This window comes from Vitis vinifera, chromosome 8 (genome assembly GCF_030704535.1).
Source record: "Vitis vinifera cultivar Pinot Noir 40024 chromosome 8, ASM3070453v1".
Taxonomy (NCBI): Eukaryota; Viridiplantae; Streptophyta; class Magnoliopsida; order Vitales; family Vitaceae; genus Vitis; species Vitis vinifera.
Window position 1 is genome coordinate 23,645,748 of NC_081812.1, and position 24,391 is coordinate 23,670,138.

The 24,391-nt window shown below is 37.0% G+C and overlaps 1 protein-coding gene across 2 annotated transcripts; it reads right to left on the reverse strand.

The window, feature by feature from the left end:
- Positions 1–704: 704 nt before the first annotated feature.
- Positions 705–20,670, reverse strand: LOC100241915 (uncharacterized). 2 transcript variants are annotated; one of them, XM_010648286.3, is made up of 12 exons: positions 20,272–20,670; positions 17,102–20,171; positions 16,704–16,943; positions 15,225–15,354; positions 13,647–13,799; positions 13,269–13,489; positions 13,070–13,139; positions 11,802–12,008; positions 9,169–9,404; positions 8,395–8,473; positions 8,163–8,303; positions 705–1,341 (listed from the first exon to the last, which is right to left on the reverse strand). In XM_010648286.3, the coding sequence occupies exons 2-12, from the start codon at positions 20,143–20,145 to the stop codon at positions 1,168–1,170; spliced, it is 4,695 nt and encodes a 1,564-aa protein (XP_010646588.1). In that variant the 5' UTR covers positions 20,146–20,171; positions 20,272–20,670; the 3' UTR covers positions 705–1,167. The 2 variants fall into 2 exon arrangements, with proteins under 2 accessions (XP_010646588.1, XP_059595321.1); XM_059739338.1 differs by having other exon boundaries at positions 17,102–20,631.
- Positions 20,671–24,391: the final 3,721 nt, after the last annotated feature.

The window sequence follows — 24,391 nt, forward strand, 5'->3', positions numbered from 1 at the left end:
TGACGCAGGGGGTAGCATAAGATGGATGTTGGAATTCCATCTTAATGTCAAAGTAAGAATTGACCTTGAGCTTGGAATTCCATCTTAATATCGCAGTAAGAACTGACTTTGAGCTTAGATGAAGTTGGCAATGGCAAACTTGGGCGCGAGACGGGTAAAGCCTGCGGGTCACTCGTTAGGATATGTGCCAGTGCTAGTGCTGAGGATATTAAAACTGTTGGAACTTGGAAATGGGAGGTGGATCAAGGCTATCTCCTTTATGCTGATTGATTGCTCAAGGACTATCCCATCTCCTCTGAAGTCTGACCCACCCATTGGGAGTGTGCTTGATGCGCCTACATGGTCATCTCCAGGCACCAACCACGCCTTTTGGTTTGACTCCCAGTCCAAGCTCACCCAACCACATATTTCTAGTTTTTTCGTATTCCCCATCATCTGCACCCCTTTCTCCAAAATGCATTTTATAAAAGCCATAATTCAAATACAGTTCGAAATCACAAGTCTACAACGTTGTGCATGAGGTCGTCTACTATGGGCTTTGAATCTGCTTCAAGGTCCAAATCCTTGAAATTCTCAAAGTCAAATGCATCAACATTCAAAGACGGTTTTTTATGATGCTGATGTGCAAAGCACAATAGGTGATAAATCCCCCTCTTAAAAAAAATAAAAATAAAAATTGCTGCATCCCCTCTCTTATCATCGTGTGCAAGAACAAGAACATCTATTGCTTTCATAAATAGTATCTACATCACTCGGACCAAATACAAAGATAACATTACAAATTGTGTCAACAATTCTCTCTTTCTTTCTTGTTTCGGTGATTATTTCATTTTATTTTGTTTCTTCCTTTTCTTTAGATGTAATGTGCACGCCAGCAAACCCTCGCTCTCCCACGCGCACAAAAAATTCTTTTTACTCTTATCTCTTGAGCTCAATATCTTCAATTCCCGCAAGAAGCAATTATTTTCTCAGACAAGCCAGCAATCACCATTACTTCATATTGTATCCGTCTGAGTGGAGCTGCTTATAACCCAATTGGTCCAAAGCCACTCGTATCCAATTTATCCATCATGAAATTTGGTTGTATATCAGCTGATCCAAGACTTCATCAATTCGATACCTCGCACAGTTAATTCAATAATGCATTTGTTTTCTTCTAGATGCTTTCTACCATCGAGAGTAAGAGTTCCCATATGTTTTCCATGTCTCCTGCCAGTATCGCCCATTGGTATTCCTCTCAAATGAATAACTCTGTGCATCTGACGAACTTCTTGAGGTGCCACTAAGGCTGGTTTCCCTTCGAGAGTTCCTTATTTCTTCTTCAAGATCATACTCTGAGCGCTGAAAACAGAAAAGTAGGTCAAATGGAAAATTCAGTTCATAGCTCAAATGAAAAACAAACACAGATAGGACATGGTGATAGCCATTAAGTAATAGGAGGACCCTTGAACGGATTCTGTAAATCAACTTCAAAACTCATGTAGACTGTCCTAAGGCAGTAAAAATTCATCAATTTTGGTAGGGCTTCCATCCGGATTTTAGACTTAGTGATGCAGGAATTGCCACAACATGGGTATCACAGAAGAGACTTTATAGTGCCAATTCATCTTATGATTTCGGGCCCATATAGTTTAATTGATTAAATCTTCATATATTTAAAATGTTTTCCACCCTCCCAATCACATGATTTAACAATTACAAAATCATTCTATTATCATAAAGCTTCCATCGCGAGTGTATCTAAAGGTGGAACCTATCCATTCCAGTGCCCAGTTACTTTGTAAGTTGCATGTACCAATGGTAGATGTTTTGGTTTTTTCGATAAGCAAGAATATATTATAAAATTCAAAGAGAAACCATACATCAAGATATGCAGGACGTATACCATAGTTATCAAAGGATTTACCAAATAGAGAAAGAACTCAAAAAACTACTCCCTTCCTCAGTTAGATTCCACCTAATCTACAAACTCAATTAAAGGCATTGAGCCTTTTTCTATATACATGCTAACTTGGAACACTAGACTTCTAAGGAAAGAGCACTTTAGCAATTGAATCAGTTGTTCCTCACTTTGAACACTCTTTGATTCATTTCCTAATTGTCCAAAAAATATGCAAGGAAGTGGCTCTCCAAACCTTCATAAGTTTTCTTAAAAAGAAAAAAAGAAAAAAATGCCAACTTAAAAGAGTTCCCAACATAAAAAGAAGGGCCCATACAATGCCGAAAAATGAGAACAACAGGTACAATAATTCACATACTTTGACACAATGTAATAGGAGGTGATCAATTGATTCCTCTTCATTTTTGCAAAGAAGACATCTATTTGCCAACAACCACCCTCTCTTCTAAAGTTAATTTGAAGTCAACACCTTCACTCACTAGCTTTTCAAACAAAAAAAACTTACTTTTGATGGGACCCAAGAATTCCAAATAATATCAATTGAGAAAAGAATTGTACACCTTGACTCCAGGATGGAATATAAAGATTTGACCAAGAAAACTCATCCAAACCACTCTACCCTTCTCTTCCCTCTTCATGGACCTTTCTTGCAACTTAGAAAGAAAAACTTTAATGTTATCTAGCTCTAAATCATCCCGTGTCTAAAGAAACAAGGATTCCAATAGCCACCCTCACCTAAATCTTCCCATACATCCGTCACCCAAACCCCTTTCAATTATGCTAAAGCATACAAGGAGGGGAAAGACATACATAAGGGTTCTTCCTCACACCACCTATCATTCCAAAACTTCACCCTCCTACTATTTCCTACCTCGAAATATACTTTATTGTTGACCTGATCTCATCCCTTTCTGATGTTTTTCCAAATCCTAACTCCATAATCTTTCCTGACTTTGCAAGAACAACCCTTATCCATGCTTCCGCTAAATGACCTTCTTCCAAAAAGCTTCTCCTTTCGTTGCAAATCTTCAACACCACTTTCCTAGGAAAGCCCTATCAAGCGAAGAAAGGCATCTACTGCCCAAACCTCCCTTTCTTTGGGCCCTGTAGACAATTGGGCATTTCACTAAGTGTATTTTTTTCTCCAAAGCCCAGCCTCCCCAAAGGAAGTCTCTTTGAAGTTTCTTCAACCTCAATTTTACATTTCTGGGAATGTTGAACAAAGACATAAAATAAAAAGGTAAGTTGGACAAGGTAATTCAAATCAGGGTAAGCCTAATCTTCAGCGAAATCTCCCTTCTACACAATCCCAACTGTCTTTGCATTGAAAGGAGCCTATAATGGGTGTCCCAAGTAAGTATATGGAAGCTCCCTTATCCTACATCCCAGTTCAAGGGCCAAATCCTCTATATTAGCCACTCTCCCTATTAGGATCAATTCACTTTTCTCTAGGTTTATTTTCAACCCAAAAATAACTTCAAATCACATAAGCAATCGACTTAAGTGAGTCATTTGACTTTGTGTGGCTTTGCAAAATATTAAGGCGTCCTCAACAAACAACAGATAGAATGCTCCATAGCAAAGAGTTACTGGAAAAGTCTAAGTTTGAAAGGGAGTTAAAACGATTAGAATGCTCCATAAACTATGAGGGAGGGATGAAACAGAAAGGCTCGGTACAGGGCAAAGGGCGCCAAATTGTAATTGTCCAATGAAGGTGAAAATTTTGAGTTGGAACGTGAGGGGAGCAAATGATAGCTCCAAAAGAAAAGTGATTAAGACGTTCATAAGAAATCAGAGGGTGGACTTAATGTGCATTCAGGAGACAAAATTGCAGTGTATGACGGATAGCATTGCGAGAAGTATAGGATCCGGGAGATTCCTAGGCTGGAAAGCAATGAATGCGGAGGGAGCTTCGGGAGGTATTTTTATATGCTGGGATAGAAGGTCTCTGGATATGCTAGATTGGGAGGAGGGACAATATACCTTGTCTTGCAGATTCCGTAATGTAGAAAACGGGACTGTATGGGTTTTTACGGGAGTGTATGGCCCTTTCTCTAAGGTAGAGAGGGATGCTTTATGGGAAGAGTTTGGGGCGATTAGAGGGTTGTGGGAGGATCCTTGGTGCATAGGGGGGGATTTTAACATTACTTTGTTCTCGAGGGAAAGGAGTAGTCAGAGGAGAATTAGCTCAGCAATGAGGAAATTTGCTGAAACTGTGGATGATCTTGGGTTGGTGGATCTTCCTCTTCAGGGGGGAGATTTTACTTGGAATGAGGGCCTACATAATCAGACTTGGGCACGTTTGGACAGGTTCCTTGTGTCTCCTAGCTGGATAGATCTATTCAGTGGGATTAACCAGTGCAGGCTGCCCCGTCCGGTTTCCGATCACTTCCCAATTATGCTAGTGGGGGGTGGGATAAGACGAGGCCCCACCCCATTCAGATTTGAAAATATGTGGCTTAAGGCTGAGGGTTTTAAAGAGCTTGTTCGCAGCTGGTGGCAAGGAATTGATGTTAGGGGCAGTGCTAGTTACAAGTTGGCTACTAAGATGAAGGAAATTAAACAGAAGCTGAAAGTGTGGAATAGAGAAGTATTTGGTAAGTTGGAGAGCAACAAATCTGCAGCTTTGCAATAGGTGGAATTCTGGGATAGGGAGGAAAATGAAAGAATTCTGACTATGGAGGAATCAGAGCTTAAGAAAGAGGCAAAAGAGAATTACAAGAAATGGGTGATTATGGAGGAAACTCACTGGAGACAACTTTCTAGGGAAATATGGCTGAAAGAGGGGGATAGAAACACGGGTTTCTTTCATCGCATGGCAGGTGCTCATCGTAGAAATAATTGTATGGAGAGAATTAAGATCAATGGGGAGTGGCTTCTAGAGGAGCAGGAAATTAGAGAAGGAATTGCTAATGCGTTTAAAGAGTTACTTTCAGAAGATACGGGGTGGAAGGCGGATATTGGGAGTCTTCAACTTGATCAGATCAGTCAAGAAGAGGCTAAGATATTGGAGAGGCCCTTTACAGAGGATGAAATTCATGGGGCTCTGATGGAGATGAATGGGGATAAAGCCCCTGGTCCGAATGGTTTTACTTTGGCTTTTTGGCAAAGCTGTTGGGAGTTTATTAAAGAGGAGATTATAGAAATGTTCAAGGAATTCTATGATCATAGCTCTTTCCTCAAAAGCCTTAACAATACTTTTTTGGTTTTGATCCCCAAGAAATGTGGTGCTGAGGACCTTGGAGACTTTAGACCTATTAGCCTCTTAGGGGGTCTTTACAAGTTACCGGCTAAAGTGTTGGCTAACAGATTGAAGATAGTGGTTGGTAAGGTGGTCTCTAATTCTCAGAATGCCTTTGTGAGGGGAAGACAAATTCTTGACGCTTCATTAATTGCAAATGAAGTGATAGACTCATGGCAAAAACGAAAAGAAAAGGGTCTTATATGCAAACTGGATATAGAAAAAGCTTATGACAGTATCAATTGGAAGTTTCTATTGAAGGTGATGCAGAAAATGGGCTTTGGGTCTAAGTGGGTGGGGTGGATGTGGAGTTGCCTATCTTCAGCTAAATTCTCAGTGATGGTTAATGGAGTGCCTGCAGGTTTCTTTCCTAGCTCCAAAGGTCTTAGACAAGGAGATCCCCTGTCTCCTTATCTCTTTGTTATGGGAATGGAAGTGCTAGATGTTCTTATTAGGAGAGCTGTGGAGGGAGGCTTCTTATCAGGGTGTAACATAAGGGGCGGTAGTGAACCTCCTTTGAATATCTCTCACTTGTTCTTTGCTGACGACACCATTATTTTCTGTGAGGCCAGAAAGGACCATTTAACTCATTTAAGTTGGATTTTATTCTGGTTTGAAGCGGCGTTAGGCCTAAGGATTAATCTAGCCAAGAGTGAAATCATTCCAGTGGGAGAGGTGGTGGAGATGGAGGAGTTGGTTGTTGAGCTAGGTTGCAGGGTGGGGTCTTTACCTTCTCAGTACTTGGGTCTACCCTTAGGGGTTCTCAATAGAGCGCCTTATATGTGGGATGGGGTGGAAGAGAGAGTCAGGAGGAGGCTAGCTCTTTGGAAAAGGCAATATATATCTAAAGGGGGAAGAGTCACTTTAATAAAAAGTTCTTTGGCTAGCATGCCAATCTACCAAATGTCTATCTTCAAGATGCCCAAGATGGTTGCTAGAAGACTTGAGAAAGTGCAAAGGGACTTTTTGTGGGGAGAAGGAAATATGGAGGGGAAAACTCACTTGGTAAATTGGGAGGTGGTATGTACAGATAAGGCTAAAGGTGGGCTAGGCATTAGGAAGCTAGCCTTGTTGAACAAAGCATTACTTGGCAAGTGGATATGGAGGTATGCTTGTGACAAAGATAATCTTTGGAAACAAGTGATCAAGGTGAAGTATGGGCAGGAGGATTTTGGGTGGAGGCCAAAGAAGGCTATGGGGGCGGTGGGAGTAGGGGTTTGGAAGGAGATTTGGAAAGAATCAGAATGGTGCTGGAATAACATGATCTTCAAAGTAGGGAAGGGCAACACGATCATATTTTGGATAGATGTGTGGTGTTCAGAGACAGCGTTGTCCCATTGTTTTCCTCACCTCTTTGGTATGGCAGTTCAAAGGAACACAACGGTTGAGGAAATGTGGGATCAAAATTCGGGTCAAGGAAATTGGAATCTAAATTTTTTGAGGGATTTCAATCATTGGGAATTGGGGTTGGTTGGGGATTTTCTTCAGATTTTGAGGGGTCACAAACCCTCTTGGGAAGAAGATTCAGTTTTGTGGAGAAAAGGAAGAAGTGGGCAATTTAGGGTCAAGGAAGCGTATAACTTGCTGGCGAGATCTGATGATACATGCTTTCCTTCAAGAAGCATCTAGGTGACAAGGGTGCCAACTAAAGTTTGTTTTTTTGCATGGGAGGCGACGTGGGGGAGGGTGCTGACTTTGGATAGACTTCAAAGAAGAGGATTACAACTTCCAAATCGCTGCTTCCTGTGTGGTTGTGAGGAAGAAAGTGTAAATCATATACTCATACACTGTACAGTGGTTAGAGTTCTATGGGATATAGTGTTTGGTTTAGTTGACGTGAAATGGGTTTTCCCAGAAACTGTAAAGGAAGTCTTAGTTAGTTGGAGGGGTTCGTTTGTGGGAAAGAAAAGGAAAAAGATTTGGGATGCCATTCCATTGTGTATTTTTTGGACGGTGTGGAAGGAAAGGAATAGATTAGCCTTTAGGGGTGTTGAACGTTCAGAAGTTAAAGAATTTTTTTGTTTGTAATTTGTGGAGTTGGGCCAAATTGTATGTAAGTGAGGAGGCGTTCTCCCTTATAGGATTCCTAGAGTGGATGGCTTCCACTTAAAGGGAGGTGATTCTGTTTTTGTTGTTTTTTGAGGCTTAGCTGCCTTGTATACCCCCTGTATACTTTGTGGCGTTTTGTCTTTTGAATGAATATACTTTACTTATCAAAAAAAAACAAACAACAGATAGCCTTAGGTAGACTTTGTCTTCAACCTTTAGAACATTGAAAAAAACCAAAGAAAATGTCATTAACTAGAAAAAAAAACTTTACTATTAATATTCACCATTTGCTCCATTCAATCCATTTTTGGTTAAACCCCATCTTTCCAAGAATAGCCAGCAAAAAAACCCCAATCAACATGATCATATGCCTTCTCCATGTCAAATTTAAAAATTACACCATTGGAACTACTTTTCATCATAGAATCAATTGCCTCATTAGCTATAGGTACTGCATAAAAAATCCATCTTCCCTTTACAAATGTAGTCTAGAATTAAAAATTTTCTTGGTCATAGAATTCCCTAACAAACCCCATCACTTTGTTTTTCACAAAGTCCTAGCTGAATTGTCAAAAGGCAATGGAAAAGCCATCTAAGCTTGGAGCTTTATCCCCATTCAAATCTAATAGAGTCCGAACACCTCCTCCGTGAATGACAACTTTAATCTTTCTGCATCCTGATTATCTAAGGCTTTAAAAGACATTCCGTTGATGCTAGGACTCCAATAGCAAATGTTTTAGTCAAATTAAAGAAATTCACCCTATTTATTTTATAGTGAGATAGAACTAGAAATAGAACCAACAAGCTTCATCCAAATCATTTGGGGTTGGCTTTGTGGATCGAGAAATGTTAAATCAGAGTCAGAGATTACTTTATAACCAGCTCTTGGGCTGACTTCAATCTACATTGAAGCCAAATGAAGGAGGTAAGTGGGAAAAATGAAACAGTCTGTTAATCAAATAGGTGACAGACCTTGGTGGGATCTGAAAGTACTGCATATGCTTCTCCAATCATTTTAAAGAGCCTGTCGGCATCCTTGTGAACTTCTTCAGCAATTTCCTTCCAAAGTTGCCCATCATCTCCACCCTCACTTCTTGCTAGAAATTGACCGGCCTAACTCAAGAGAAATATTAATGAAAATGAGTAGAAAATATGGAGGTCAGATTGAAAATAGACTCAAATAGCATATAAGCAAAGATTAAACCTTGTCTGGATGATGTCTAAGTGCAGCTTTCCGGTATGCCTTCTTGATATCAGCTGCTGTCTCAGATGGTTTAATTCCCCTGGCATTATAAAATTTGAGATACTGAATTAGAAGCTTGCAGAAACATGGTGTCAGGAAGCTGAATGAGACTCAAAAGCCTTCAATCCTATGGGCAACATGGAATTTCCATCATATCTGTAGGTAGGTACAAAAGCAAGTACCATCTAAACAGTGTTTTGGTATACTGACCTAGGTAACACTCACTGATTCAGTTAGTTCATGTCAATAAAAATAAGTTGCAGACCCAACTATCCTTGCACACAATCCACAGCGAATTACACTAGCATATGTCTCAATTGAATATGTTTATCAAACTCAGAATAGCTACTTCTAGCATCAACCTTCTTAAAAGAGAAGGCATTTAAAGAGGTGGATAGAGTAGGGAATTTCATAGGCTTATCATTCTCAAAATGCCACCATCCACCAAAATGTTTGAGAGTTTTGAGTAAACACTGTATTCATATAATGTATAGGTACAATTTGGTTGACAAAGGAGCACTGGAACATTAGGAAATGTACTAAATTATATTTATGGGACTAATAACATTTGTTTCAATACTTCAGGGCATTATGTGATATTTGTAGAAGACATTAAGAAATGTGCTTTCTGTAACCATGTTCTGAAACACCACCTGGTAAAATCTTTGTTCTTCCATGCATGATATAGCCAAAAACATTGAGTTCTTAAAGGTTCCAACTAAATGAGGAACTTACAGAATGAGATAAAGATCCAATGGAATTCCATTTTTGGCTTTTTCTTCCATTGATGACAAACGTCGATGAGCTTGTTTAATCTCTTTTGCATTGCCACTGGATCGACCTGGTGTGCCAGATAGTTTGATCTTTTCATGTGATTGCTTTTCAAGAACAGGTATAAGTCTCTGGAGGTCCCTAGCTGCTTGTCTGTAGTCTCTGATCCTCTCATGTAAGGTGGCTCTTCTAGAAACTGCCTGCATAAGAAAAGGATCAATCAGGTACAGAAATCCAACGAAGGCATGCATACAAAATCTTTGATCTGCACAAAGCAAACTGTATTGCATGGGTGAGGGGGGTTAACTAACGCATGCACAAAATGAAACCATAATAATGACCATGAACTATAATTGAGGAAAATATGCCCACATTACAACTTGACTGTATGATTTAACAGATTACTCCAAATGTCTTGTTGCAGAACAGTGCCAATCCAAATTACACAAGCTTGCCTTTGTCATTATGAAATAAATCCAAAGTTCAAAGATAGTGAAGGGAGAAATCTCTACAAGAAAAAGGAAAATAAAGATACAACACCAAATGTTTATTAAAGAAGTAAGCTTATTTTCTTCTCCTCTTTCTTTGGTCTAAAGATGGGCATGAGCTATGCAATTGGGATAGCATTCCCCTATTGTCCAAAGGCCATATTTGGAGGGGGGTGGGGTTCCCCTTTCTGTATGGTCTTGATGTGTGATTACATAAGCACATCAATCTGTTCACGCTTGAGCTCCTCTAAGGATATCCAAGTTGCTCCAAAGTGTTCTTTAAAGTTCTGGAACATTTTTGAGTTGTTTGGAAAGCCCTGGAGAGCAGCAAAATTGAGGGCAAACTGTGATAATAGGCTATGCAGTGGTGGGTAGCTTCACTAACCCCTTAAACACAATCCAAAGTGTTAGAAAAGAACATCCCTCTAATTGAAAGCAACATAAAACTCATTTAAACTCCTTAATTAAAGCAGATACTGAAGCATTACATTGGACTTCATGCAGAGCTAATAGGTCTTCTCTACCAGTCAATAAGAGAATGGTGGAATAAGAATTTGAACAACTTCCCATCTAATCAAAGGACCAATTAAATCATGCCACAGAAGGAGGTGGGTTTCAAGAAGGGAGAAAACTTTGAAATTTCAAGGTTATTAAGGCTACAGAAAAGTTGAAATTCCTGTTGTGACCATTCAGGAAGTAGATCCAAAAATTGGCAACACTTTCACAGCATGATCTGGAAAAAAAGATTGGGAAGTAATAGATAAAGCTTTATATCCTCATGATAGTTGTTGTATGATTAATTATGAGTTAGAAAGACATCCTTCAAAGATGGCATGTAGAGAACAATCCTCCCAATTCTCTCGAAGATCTACCTAATCATAAACCTGATGGAGCTCTATTCCTTCATATCACATTCTGGGTAGAACAAAAGACAGTGAAAATCCAAAAGTTGATCACACTTCCTTTCCTGCACTCCATCTAAAGAAAGCCACTCTGATGTTTTTCAATCTTAAAAACAATCAACAATCCAAGCCTAAGTGAAAAAATGGATAAGAAATAGGAGGAATATTTAGATCACCTTTTCGACAACTAGATACCAGAATACATTCAGGTTTATTATTGCTTTGTTTTACAATAAATGTTTTCTTTTTAGCTATAGCAAAGGAATATGTACGCAATTAGTGCTTCTTCTTGATAAACTGAATCTTAGTCACTCAGAAATTATGTGACTGTGTGCTTGCACTAGAATCCTGTATCTAAAGACAAGGTAGCGAGAAGAATTTAGAATGTATACTTGTACCCAAAACCAGCATCAGAACTCAGTGATGTATTATAGGGTAAAGAACATACTCCACCACATGCTGTTTGACAAGGCCTCTACAATCTAACTTCTAGATTATCATCTTCTTGTACACACAAAAATAAAAAAATGAAACAAAATAAGATAAAACAAACATAAATACGGTGCATTGATCAATTCCATTAAATGGGAATCACCTGGTATGCAAGTTTTTCAATGTGTGTGTAAGATGGCAAACCTTACAGGTTAAAGGGGCATACATGTAACCAGTATATGCTCTCCCAATAACAAAATAACCATGCACACTAAACCTGGTTAATTATTGTTTATTAAGGCTGCTACCAGAAACTTTTCACTTTCCAGAAGGAAAATGAACAAATTGAAAAAAAAAATATGAAATTCCATCTTTTTTGCATGAAAGCTTGCCTACCCAATAAAGAGCCTTGATACATCACATCAACCAATTGAAAACTATACGCAATAACAAGTGAAACTAATTAAAGCATGTCAATACACCACTCCACATACACACAAGAACAAAACTACACTAAAATTAAACATAACAAATATTCCAAGCAGCCAAAGTTATCTAGAAACAAACATATTGAAATAACACTGCAAAGGATTTAAGGGTTCGATGTCTATGCCCTATGTGACTAGTTACTAGTTAGGCCCACTTCTTGCAGCAACATTCTCTCCAAAAAGATGCAGTTAATGCACTCTATTCACATCATTAAAAAAAATGGAAAAAAAAAAAAAAGAATAGTGAGAAAACATGTGTAATGTGCCACAAATCACTTTAGGCAGACCTTTGAGTAACTTCCATCAAGAGCTATGGCTAGACTACAATCTGCAATGGCATCAGCAATTTGGCCCAAAGCCTGATGTGCAGCAGCACGATTGCACAGACAAATTGCCGCAAAAGGACGCGATTCAACATTAATTGACAAGGCAGAGGTATAATGCTCTACTGCTTCTGTATACCTTCCTGATTGAAATGCTTCATTTCCAGCTCTCTGTAGATGGTAAAAATGCAAGAATGATATACATATATAGGAAGACAAAACAAAGTACATATCTAATAAGAATAACAATTTGACATAAAAAATTTCAGGGTTGCTAGTACATGAATACTAAAATGACGGGGGAAAAAAACGTAACACAAAATGAAGCAGAAAGGAATATGTTCATCACATATATTTAAAATAAGTGGTACCAAGGAGAAAACCATTTGGTCTATGTGAAGAAAGCCATACCCAGTCTGCATCAAGTTCTACATTTAACCATTTACCCCGAATGGAAGGCAATTAAATAAAAAGATAAATAGCAGACAGTGAGTATTGCTGGAAAAATAAAGTTTAAACTAAAACAGAGATGAGACTGAGTCAAGTAGTTTTTATCCCTCCTTGTTGAGCTTCTGAAACTCCTACCACAAATCACAACAAAGCAACTGATCAACTCACATTACTGTATGGTTCTGGCATTTAAACACAGACCTTGATCAAGGGTCAAGGTTAAAGTATGAGCTCTCCAGTTGTTGTTGGTTTTCCTTTTTCTTTTCGGATAGGCTAGCATCCTGCTAGTGCTAAATACTTAAAATTTTCATGGGATAGCAATATGGTTCCTTTTATCAGTTTCACTACATAAGAAACGTGAATGTATGCTTAACAATTTATATGGCAATGTTAATGCAAGACTTCTACATTAAAAGAACAAGAAGAAATCTTAACCAACATGTTACCAGCATTCAAGCAATCAAATATTTCTTTATGTATAATTTCTTGGGGTGGGCTAGAGGGTACATAAGTGATCACTCAATGTCCATGGTGGACCTCATTGATTGGCTGAGCTCTAAATAGGGAGAGGGTATTATTTTTTGTGCCTCTCTCCACTTTGTATAAGCTTTTGGTGTCTTTGTATGCACTGTGTACACTTTCATACACTCTTTTATTTGGTACTTTTATAGATTTGACCTCTGCTGATCAGAAGAAAAAGAAAAAGAAAAAGAAAAAGAGAAAAAAAAACATGATATCAGCATTCAAGTAGAAAAATAAACTTAAAAAAATGGATGGCATGCCTTGATCTGTAAAAGTTCACGTATCGTGGCAGCTAATGGAATTGATGATTCCACAGTCTCACTTGCATACCTACACCAATAAAATTAGAGCTCTCTCAGTAAGGTGATTTCATAACTGGATTTGGGACTAGGGAAATACAAAAGTTAATGCTGTAGGATGAAAATTGTCTATTACTTTTCCATATGAAATACCACTTACTCTTGCTTCTCAAGTAAATCTAGAGCAACCTCGAGCCTTCCCATATGGAAGTAAGACTTAGATATCAGGCGCGACCTCCATAACCTTACAAATGATCTCCTTTTGCATTTAAAACCATTCGTATTTTCCAGTTGTTCATCATTGCCAGCCAAAGCAAAATTCTTCTCAGCAAAACCAAGAGTCTGCTCACATAGCTGAATCACCTCTTCATACTTCCGCAACTGTGAGATGCCGCCAAGAAATAGCCGACATTAAGACCAAAATTCTAGCATGTTACATGAATGGCAACTTGACTTTCAATACTTTAAAATGAGTCAATAACTAATAGAGAGACAGGGAAAAAAACTGAGTGAAGTAATACATTGAAATCATACAGACCATAAAGAGAGCCTCTGCTTTCATTTCAAGTAACTTTTCTGAATACGAACTTATTGACAAGCCCTCAGCAATTTTTTCTAAAGCAGTAACAGCTGCATCAGTTGTCCTCTGTTTTAAAAGTTCAGCAGATTGTTTCATACACTCAGCTACTTTCTGCTAGTAAGGAAAGCCAGTCAATCAGTCAATGCATTGTCAAAATACAAAGTACTCATAGAGGAACAAAGAAGAACATTCACAAAAATGCATTGTATCCAAACAAGAATCATACAATAGAAACAATAAAATTAGATTATGAAAGGTTTGCCTATAAAAAATGGATTATTGAAAATAAGAAACGGTAAGTAAATCTACAGAAGAAGCATAACTGCATATCCATAAAATCACTCTCCTTTATGAAGCAACTTATTGGGCACATTCCTCAAGGGGCCATATCAGGTGTGCAAGTTTAGGATGTAGGATCTAGGGAAGTTATTTATGGACTAAATCTAGTGTTATGTGATTGATGCATGAGCTGAAGAGGACTCCATCAAGATAAGCCTCCACTTGAGTGCCATTATGACATTAAAGTGTTGACTTTCTACCTTCTTATGTTCACTTGAAGCCATTAGAGTGACAACGGTGAATTTGAAGGTTCATTTGAGTGAGTACTTCAACATAAAAGATCTTGTCTGACTGTGATATCTTCTAGCAATAGAAGAAGCCAGACAAAGGGTATTTGTCTCTTGCAGTCACCAATGAGGAATGTTACGAACCTATGAGCCACACAACCAACATATTCTCCAAGAAATCAAAGCATCACTTTAATGTAGAACAGAATGAACTATTAGCCACCTGGATAAATATAGACATTAGAAACCTGTGAACAAACTAGGTACATCTAACTTTGGCATACCCGTTCAGACTCTCCATGCAATCTCACTAGGAAGCCAAGTTGTATTTTGACTCTTAAGACATTTAAAGGGTGTTCCAAGGAAATTTCTTAGTTTGAAAATTCAAGGAATCTTGAGGGTTGGGATTTTCTAATGCAAATTGGGCATATGATCAGTCAGATTGTAAATCTAGTCTGGGACATTTCCCATTTTTGCTGAGCAATCCTATGACATGAAAAGAAAAGGGCTAAAAGTGGCTAGGCAACAAGAAGCAGGAGTACCAAAGTATAGGCAAATGCTTGTTATTCTAATCTACATGTTAGGGGAAATCTCACTAAATACTCTAAAAGCATTCGACAACAATTATATAGAAAAGCATAATGCTAGAAATTTTTGCTTCACAATAGAGAAAGAACATTGAAGTCGATTATTACTTACATAGAATATTTAGATGAGTAAGAAAATAATCAGACTTTAAGTCAAAAGCAGAGGTTTTCTTCACAAAAGATTTCGAAGGAAGTTGATTCGTAAAAATTAGCAACAATCTAGAAAGGATTAAAAACTATGCACCAACTTGTCTACATGGCTGGGAGTGTTACAATACTAGCTGATATGTAGTCAATAAAGACAGTATCTTGAAGAACCTATAAAACCTAGAAAATAATGATAGCATCAACACCACAAGTGTAGCAAAAATCAATCACAGTACCTGAGCCTTTAGTAGGTTATCAGAAGCCTCTATCATGAGCCTACGATCCAAACACACGATTCTCCCTGATTCTAAACACTTGCTGAAATATTGTAGTGCATCTTCAACTTCCCCCAGCACAAGATGACAACTGAAAAGAAAACATATGATTTAGAGGATAAACAGTTCTTTTCATAGCAACAATATCAAAAGTGAACCGTGCAGCCGATTAGAAGAATATCCAACATTAACATGCATAAAGGATAGACAATGGCAATTTGATTTTTATTTTCCCTTTTTTTTTTTCTGAGAAACCAAAACTGCCTTAATTTAAGTGAAAGGTACAAGGAAGAACAAGAAATCCTCCAAAGAACGAGAACTTAAGATGCAAGTTGGTTCTTTAGTGGGGATAATTTTTTTTTTTTTTGGATAAGTAAACAATAAAATAGCCACAAGATACTATTGAAGAAAAGGAAAAATACAAATATAAGCCAAGTTTTTAGCTCCATTGTTCTTTCCATAACCCAAAAATATATAATACCATAGTCCCCACTAGTAGCCCTAGACTCCTCATCCACCATCATTAATATGGGTTTCATTTCAATGAGTGGCAACATAACAGCCTCGTGCAATATCTCAATTGCTGACAAGAAGTGCAAAAAGATTTCATCATTACAAAGAAGATCCCTTGCCAATGGTCATGTCATATTCCCCACACTTCACTCAACCTCATTTGTCCCAACTGAAAAATTGGCAATCACTGGGTGGCATCATGTCACCCAGAATCAAAGCTACAATATATCATGATACCTTACATCCAGCCCCAACTAATGACCATTCTTGAATGCAAACTGCCAGCAACAGCTCTTCTTGTTTGGATAAAGCTGATGAGGAAAAAATTGTGTTATTTTCATCATTAGAGCAATTGCCTCACACCCCTTCAATTGTCTGGGATGCCTTTAAACACTTCATAGAATTTCCAATCCCTTCCCATATGGTGGTACCCATCCCTCCACACAAATTTAGAAGAACAATTGACATAGCTGAGCTTTTCTATGTCAATGTGTTCTTTTCTTTTCTTTTCTTTCTTTTTGAATGGGAAAATTTGTGTTGATGTTTATGCTGTCGAATATGACCCCAACAACAAGATACCACATTGTTAGAACCTCATGTGTCTTCATGGTAAAGTTTCCTTCATTTGCTTGTTTCATTTATATAAGGTTAAAGAAATACAACTGTTTGGCCAACATAACAAAATCCAGATGATAACCCGATAGAAGCATATGACCCAAACTTGTAGATATTTAATGCCCATGAAAAAATGACTTAAAAAATAATAAAAAATTTAATCATTTTGGTGGGAAAAACAGCTTGCTTAACACCTATCCATTTGGAAACAAGTTAAAAGAAGAGTGAATCAAACTTGAATTTTGTTGCATAATCCAGACAGTTAAATAATTGTCCACTCAAAATCAGAGATAGTACAAACAGAGGCCTTACTTTCCAGCCCTCATCTGAACCTTGAGAAAGTTGGGATCTAGCACAGCTGCCATCATGCAATCTGCAATGGCTTGCCTTATCTTTCCAAGAGATATCCGTGTTGCTGCGCGGTTGCTATAGCACAGCACAAGTGGCTTGAGACAGCATCCAGATATCTCACTAGGAGGGACAGAGTCCACCCCCTGTGTGTAGAAATCCTCAGCTTTAGATAGATCCCCATTTTTATAAGCTTTGTTTCCCCTGATACATATCAACCCTTTCAAGCATGAACAACAAATTCATATTCTCCAAAATGATATAACTGGAGCCAATTATCAACCTGAAACCTACTGAAAATAAAGTATTCAAAGATTTTTTGGGTATATATAGCTGATTAGTTATCATGAAGCTAGAAGTACCTGAGTCGCCACTTTTCGCATGCTTCCTGAAGTGCAGCAGAAACTGTGGTTGACCTCTGTTTCACCTGTTCTTCATCTTGTTCAGATCTATTCTCCCATTTGTTTTGAGAAATAGATATATTTCCTTTCTTATCCTCCACTATGCCAACAGATGATGGAGTGCTAGAAAGAGGGAAAAATTGGACAGAAGAAGATCCAAGGTTGACATCTGGACTTGGAGTGATAACAAATGAATTATGACCAACTTTCGTCCTATTTTTCTTTCTGGATTGACGCTTTGCCGATATACTACAGTGTGCAGAAGATAATGCAGAAAAGGTAAATTTTTTCTCACTCATATCTTCAAAACCTGAAGCAAAACAATATTGGACTCTATTATTGCTTTCTTGTTTCTCCATGTTTGAGCCGAAACCAGCTCCAGCTTCTACTGAAGCAACACTGGCAACACCAGCACCACTGCTACTGCATTCCTGGTTGGTTTCAGGATGGTAGCATTCAGCTCTAGCACCATAGTTTAGTTCATCAATACCCATTTCAATATGGTATTCAGAACTTTGTTCATTTGGTTCTCTACATATTTCTTGACCTTCCTTGATATCCAAACCTTCCCTTGACGCAGCCAGATCAGCTTTTGCATCATTAGGAGATATTGAATGTGCAGAAGAGGGTGCACAATTACTTTCCTGCTGGGAGGAATCATTTGATATCAAAGAAGTTTCTCTTGAACATGGATCAGTTGCAACAGTTTCTAGATATGGAGAAAAATCCATGGGTGAATAAAGCCCAGGGGAATCTGGGTTTTCTTGGGAACTGTTTTCCTTTTGCACAAAATCTGTCTGCAGGCATGGCTTAGCCACAACAGGATGCCTTCCCCTAGTTTTTTTTGACCCCTTGTCTTTGACTGATCTACTCTTGGCACTGAATTCCAATTTTTTGTTTAGCCCAGGAAGCAGTTCTGCAGTAAAAGAACAAGAAGCATCCCATTTTGGTGTTTTGAAGTCTGTAAATGGCTCCCCATCTGGTGGAAATACAAAATCAAACTTGTTTGTAGAAGATGCCTTGGAAACACTATTACATGGTTGGAAACCAAGGCCAATAGGAGAGAATGAAGATGGTGCAGCAGCTCCATTCAGTTTGATATCAGTCTTTGCATGACCTTGAAGAATGTGGCTAACTTCAGAACTCTTGAGCGATGATGAGCTAGAGACAGCAGCAGCAGCAGGAGGATCTACAAACCTCATATCATCTATATTTACTGATTGCTTCTCATTCCCAAAATTTCCAAAAGAAGAAGACCATAGATTTGCTTGTTCATTAGAATCTCCCAACCCACTTCCCGTGTTTGGATTCCTGCTTTTGTCACCACCAGAAGAACTGACAGTGTTTTCACTACTTCCAAATACAAAGTTCTCATCATCACTAGTTTTGACATCGGTTCCATTGGTCTTTCCAACCGTATCATCACTCCCATGCGCATCCATTTTTGCATTCCTGATCCAATCATGAGAGGTAGTTGCTGCTCTTTCAGTGGGAAAACCAAAAGATTGTTTACAATTCCCAAAGACAAAAGTTTTCTCAGCATTAGCAGATGAGCATACATTAGAATCTCTAGTCTTATCAGCACCATCAACATCCTTAAAATCATTAATGTTCAATTTCTTCAACTCGTCTGGGAGTTTGAATACCGGAATGGTCCCAGAAGCAGCTGTATTGCTACGACTTCCAAATGCAAAATTGAAGTCACCATTAATTGCGGTGTTTTGATCAAAAGCTGCACTCTTCTTACTTCTACTTCCAAATATAAAGACACCATTCTTGTAATCCCCCTCCAAATTCAAACTCCCATTTACAATGCTGTCAAGGTTAACAGTAGTAGCCTTCATGTTCATAAAATCTGTTTCAATCTGAACATTCATTCTCTCCAGGTTATCAGAAATTTCTGTTCCTGAATTCTCCGTGGACTTCTTTTCCACGTTTGAATTTGAGGCAGAACCACTATGCACAAATCCCAAATTATCATTCTTCCCATGCTCTGATTGATCACTCTTTATTTTTGTAGTGGTCTCATCAGGAACTAATTTTCCCCCATTTTCACTGAATTCTGCATTCTCAGAATTTGAATTTTTTGCCATATCACACCTATTTGCACCAAACACAAAACCCACCTCAGCATACTTCCCACACTCTAATTCAGTCGGCATTTTCATTTTGCTAATATCATCTAAATTCAAGGTTCCCATATTTCCTCTCTTTTCTGAATCTGAATTTGATGCCAAACCACTATGGTGAGCACCAAACACAAAATCTACATTACCAAACTTTCTCAACCCTGCTTCTTGCTCAATCTTAGTCTTTCCCTTATCATCCGAACCTGGTTTCTTAAAATTTTCATTAGACTCTCCGTGCCCCAGGTTCAAATTCAAGCCCAAATCTCTCTTGCCACCAAACACAAAACCCTTATTCTCAAATTTCCCAACATTTTCTCCACACTCCATGTTCATCTTCCCTGTGTCATTAGCACCCATTTGTCCCACACTTTCAGCGAGTCCTCTCTTTTCCGAACCCATATTCCGCCCTAAATCACACTCATTAGCACCAAATACAAACCCCAAATTCTCAAACTTCACAAAATTTTTACAGCCCAAGATTCCCACGCTTCCACCAAATTCGCTCAAATGAGAATTCGACATCCAATCACCCCCCTTCCCACTAAACCCAAAACCGACATTTTCAAACTTGTTATTACCAATTAAATCACTGAACCCATTCGATGTATTAACACTCTTCTTCACCCTATCCGAGATCTCCAAACCTGACTGAAATGGATTAAAGCCCGAATCGATCGGATTCGACCCTGACACCGACCCTGGCCCCAACCCCCCATTATGAGAATTCAACGGTTTCCTTACCTTCACAAGCCTCGGCCTCGACCTCCCCATTCCCGCCTTCTCCACAGCACCCCGAGACACTGCCGGCGAAGCAAATGCGCTCCCGATACCTCCCTCACTCCCATTATCACAGCCCATCCTCGAACTCTCTTGCATTTCCAACAAACGCGCGAAATCAAAACCTGTAACAGAAAAAATCCACGAGTTAGGGCTAGTACTAGGGTTTTTAGAACGAAAAAATGTAACCGGGCATCACAAAACGAACGCCGCCGGCGACATTACTGGCCAAGGGTTGCGTAATTGCCGGCCGGCGAAGGACTTCGACTTCTCCGACGATACAAGCGAATAATGGAATCGGCCACCACAACTAGGGTTTGAGGAGGATCGGATACGGTTGAGTTCGTGTGTCGTGTTGGTTGCTTAGGTTTGAAGTAACGGAGACTGGTGTTTTCACGAGCTCTACTCATCCATTCACACACCAAGGAAAAAGGGTTTTCCGCCGTTTTATGGCCCGTTTAACTCGATGAGTTTAAAATCTTCTGTTTTCCTACTGGGTGACGGGTAGGTGTGCGAAATCTATGTGCTGTCCTTCGAGCCCGCAACACCTCAGCAAGGAAACTGGGGCGGTGCCCTGGCAGCCTGCGGTTGCAGTGCCTTAGACGGTTCTCGACAAACTACGCCGTTCTACTTCTCCATTACTTTTGAAACAAAATTTTATTTTAAAAAACTTAAATACAAAAAATAGTTTTATTAACATTTTTATATATATATAAAAATACGTAGGATGTAACAAATTTGCATAGATATTCGTATTTTTAATTGTTTCTTGCAATATTTTTTAAAAACACCTAAATTTTATCTAAAAAATAATTTGTGACAAATTCTTAAGAGAAAAATTTACTCAAAAGCTGATGATTTTGATTTCCAAATTTTAATAGATATGTTTTATAAATTATTAACGTGTATATATATATATATATATTATTGAAATAGTTGTACTACTTTTTATATTGAATTTGAATTGAATGCAAGATTTTGAAATGGCACACACGCCCATAACTAAATTGGTTGAATTTTTTACACATCAAGTATGCTGTATGCAGCCATCGCCATACATAATAAAACACTACTAACAAAATATTTAATAGAATTATTAAAGATAACTGCAAGCATGTATCTAGATAATTATTACATAATATATGGTGACCAATAGATTCCTTGGAAGCCGACTCTTATAGATTGCTATAATAACTCCGAAAACCCTTATCTGGACATTGGAAACTTTACTCGATAGTTTATAATTTGGTTTAAAGAGTGCTATATCTTATCTTTTATGATATTTTATCTCATAGCCTTTCCATACAAGGAAACAAAAATCCTATAATTTAAAATTTAGTTGGGAATTTAAAGTACTTTAATTTTTAACTAGAAAACCAAACAAACTTTATAAATAAAATAATAATAATTGTTAGAACAATGACTTTGACAATTTTGTTTCAAATATTTTATAACTTAATCAACTTTTTAGATAGTGACTTAATTATCATTGAAGATTCAAGGTTACTATTTGCTTATTTGGGTAAGTCTAAAAATAGTTGAATAAATGCAAATTAGTTTTTTTTTTTTAAGATATGGTTGAATTAAAAGTTATAATTGAGTTAAAATGTCTTAATTAATTCAAAAATAATTTTAAATTAAGGGTTTAAAATTTAAAATTATAAAAATAAAATTTTTAAATCTTCCCTAATCCTTTTAAAACTCTTTAAGTATCTAAATTATTTACAATAAAATATGATTTTAAAATTGATTTCAATTTTACTATTTTTTATATGTATATATATCTTACCTAAATGTGTTTTTAGGAACACATAAAGAGAAACCCCGTCTAAGTTACTTTACTATTTCTAATTTCTCATAAAGAATTCGAAGTGTTAAATCTTGAATTGTTCGAAGACATACATCCTTTCAATGAGGTTGAGGAGTATTCAATTGAAAATTTTGATATTATTGTGTCTTAGACATAGATTAAGTTGTAAATTTTGAAAGGTAAGCCAGGTAAAACAACTAGGTAATTCTATGTAACTTAATTTCATATAGTAAATTTAAATTTGAGATTTTAGGCCCATAACTTTTTATCTCCACAGTTTGTGGGGGGGGTTTTCATGTAAAAATTTATGTGTTATTTGTTTGATTTTGGATATTCTATTCATCCGTCGTACAAGTTCAAATTTGATTATAATATTCAAAGCTTCTATTATAATCTCTTCCACACGTTCATCTATATATGAGTGTTACCTAGTGGAGATTGGGTTAACCAAAGGCAAGTTAGTTTTTAGGACTGGATTAAAAGTTCTAATTAAGTTAATATATATTAATTGAGTTAAAATATATTAATTAATTTGGGAAAATTTTTAAATTGCGAATTTAAAAAGAAAATTTTTTTCAAATAAAAAATATAAATTGGAAATAAATTTTAAATTGAGAATTTTTAAAAAAAAATTCCAAATAATATAAATAAATTTTAACTTGAGGATTTAAAATTAAGAATTTTTAAAAGAAAATTTTTCAAATCATTTTTAATTTGAAATATGGAATATTTCCAAATCCTTTCAAAATTTTAAGTTTCTAAATTATTTTTAGTAAAATATGATTTTTTTTTAATTGATTCCAATGTCATTAGTTTTTTTTTCTTATATATACCCTACCTAAATGTGTTTTTTGAGAACACATTAAGAGAGATTCAATCTAACTTGCCCTAAATGTCAGGTTAGGTTGAGTATCTCTTAATGTGTTAGCAAGAAAACACATTTAGATAAGATATATATAGGAAAAAAAAAATATAATGGCATTGTATTACTTGACTTATTAGCATAAAATGTAATATTTTGGGTTTTTAACACAGAGAAATATATGAAATCTATAAGATTCGATGTCAATTTTCTTAAGATACCTAGTAATCACTTTTGATGTATAAGATTCCAGACAATTAAATATATTTGTATAGTGGAAATCAACTAAAGTTACATCGGGTAATTGTAATTGATAAAAAGGAAATCTTCTTAAATTTAACTAATTAAATAGTTTTAAATTTTTTTGAAGGATTAAATATCATGTCTAAATCTTAACTAATTAAGTAGATTTTGAGTTTTTGGTTAAGATCATCTTTTATATATTTTCCAATAATCAAGATAATATCAAATTAAAGGAGAGTTAAGTTGTGGTGTATGTATATGTATATCAACAATGTTGTGTTAATCAGAAATATGACGATCTTAGAATAAATTGACTAGATATGTTCTTAATTTGACCAAAGCCATAACTTGATTTTTTTCTAAGAATTCAATCTCAAAATATAGAATTAGATAGAAAGTTATTTTTTCCTTAAACATCAATACATATGTTTTTATATTGATTATCTTATAATCTAATAGTTATGCATTGAGTTTTTAAACTTATATTGAGATTAACTCTGTTATTTTAATTTGGGATATCATTCTTGTTTCGGTTAAACTATATTATTTGAGAATTCTGTTATCACCCCACGTCGTCTCCACGTTCACCACCATGAAGGGGTGATCCTGAAGTGGTCCAGCACCCACGTCCTCCACCATGATCCTACTTTTCCGCTGCGTTTAAGGAAGGTGTGGCAAGTCTGCAGAAACGTGGTATGATGGGAGGCCACGGTTATATATTTCTCATGGTCCCGAACTCGATATCTGCCGTCTTCATTATTCAGTAATACACCATCCATAGGAGATTATCAGAGTTTGGAAACCAAAAGCTTGAACCGATTACAACAACTTGATCCGATGGCTGGAGGTACCCTAAGTCTTTCATAGATTTAATTCATGTTGCAAGTGTTCATTGAATTGAATATATCATGTATAAATTCAACAAATTCTACTTGTTTTATTACTTTTTTATTCTAATTTTGCAAACTCTAGGATTTGATCTTACCTGAAGTTGATCTATTGAATTATCACTGTCTTTAACTGCTATCTTTTTGGTATTTTTGCTTCTTTACTTACTATTTAGTGTCTTTACTCCTTAGAGCCTTCTGTCCAAGTTTAGGTGCTCAAGTGCCTATCCCAACGCTCCAACGTTAGTTTCATTACTCAAGCGATGGTGCTCAAGCGCTCTCAGTCCTCAAAAGTTGTATCCAGAACCTATGATTATATATATTCATATATCTCTTGTGTTTTTTCCTGTTTTTCTTTCTTTGACCATTTTGTGACAAAAAATGGGAGGATATTAAATGGGATTTCACTTGAGTGGCTTTCTTTATGATTATATAGTCAGCGAGAGAATTTTCATCTTAGGGAATTTTGTTTTTTTTTTTTTCCTTACGGTACTGTGTTGCTTCCTCGACAATGTTCAATGCATTAAGTGTAGTTCCTCACAA

Excerpts from the sequence above, each read along its gene's own strand:
- LOC100241915 (XM_010648286.3), bottom strand. The coding sequence starts at position 20,145 with ATGCAAGAGAGTTCGAGGATGGGCTGTGATAATGGGAGTGAGGGAGGT. Across the intron at positions 15,355-16,703 it reads GTTCAGATGAGGGCTGGAAA|TTGTCATCTTGTGCTGGGGG; the intron begins GTAAGGCCTCTG and ends TTTTCTTTTCAG. Across the intron at positions 8,304-8,394 it reads TTAGACATCATCCAGACAAG|GCCGGTCAATTTCTAGCAAG; the intron begins GTTTAATCTTTG and ends CTCTTGAGTTAG.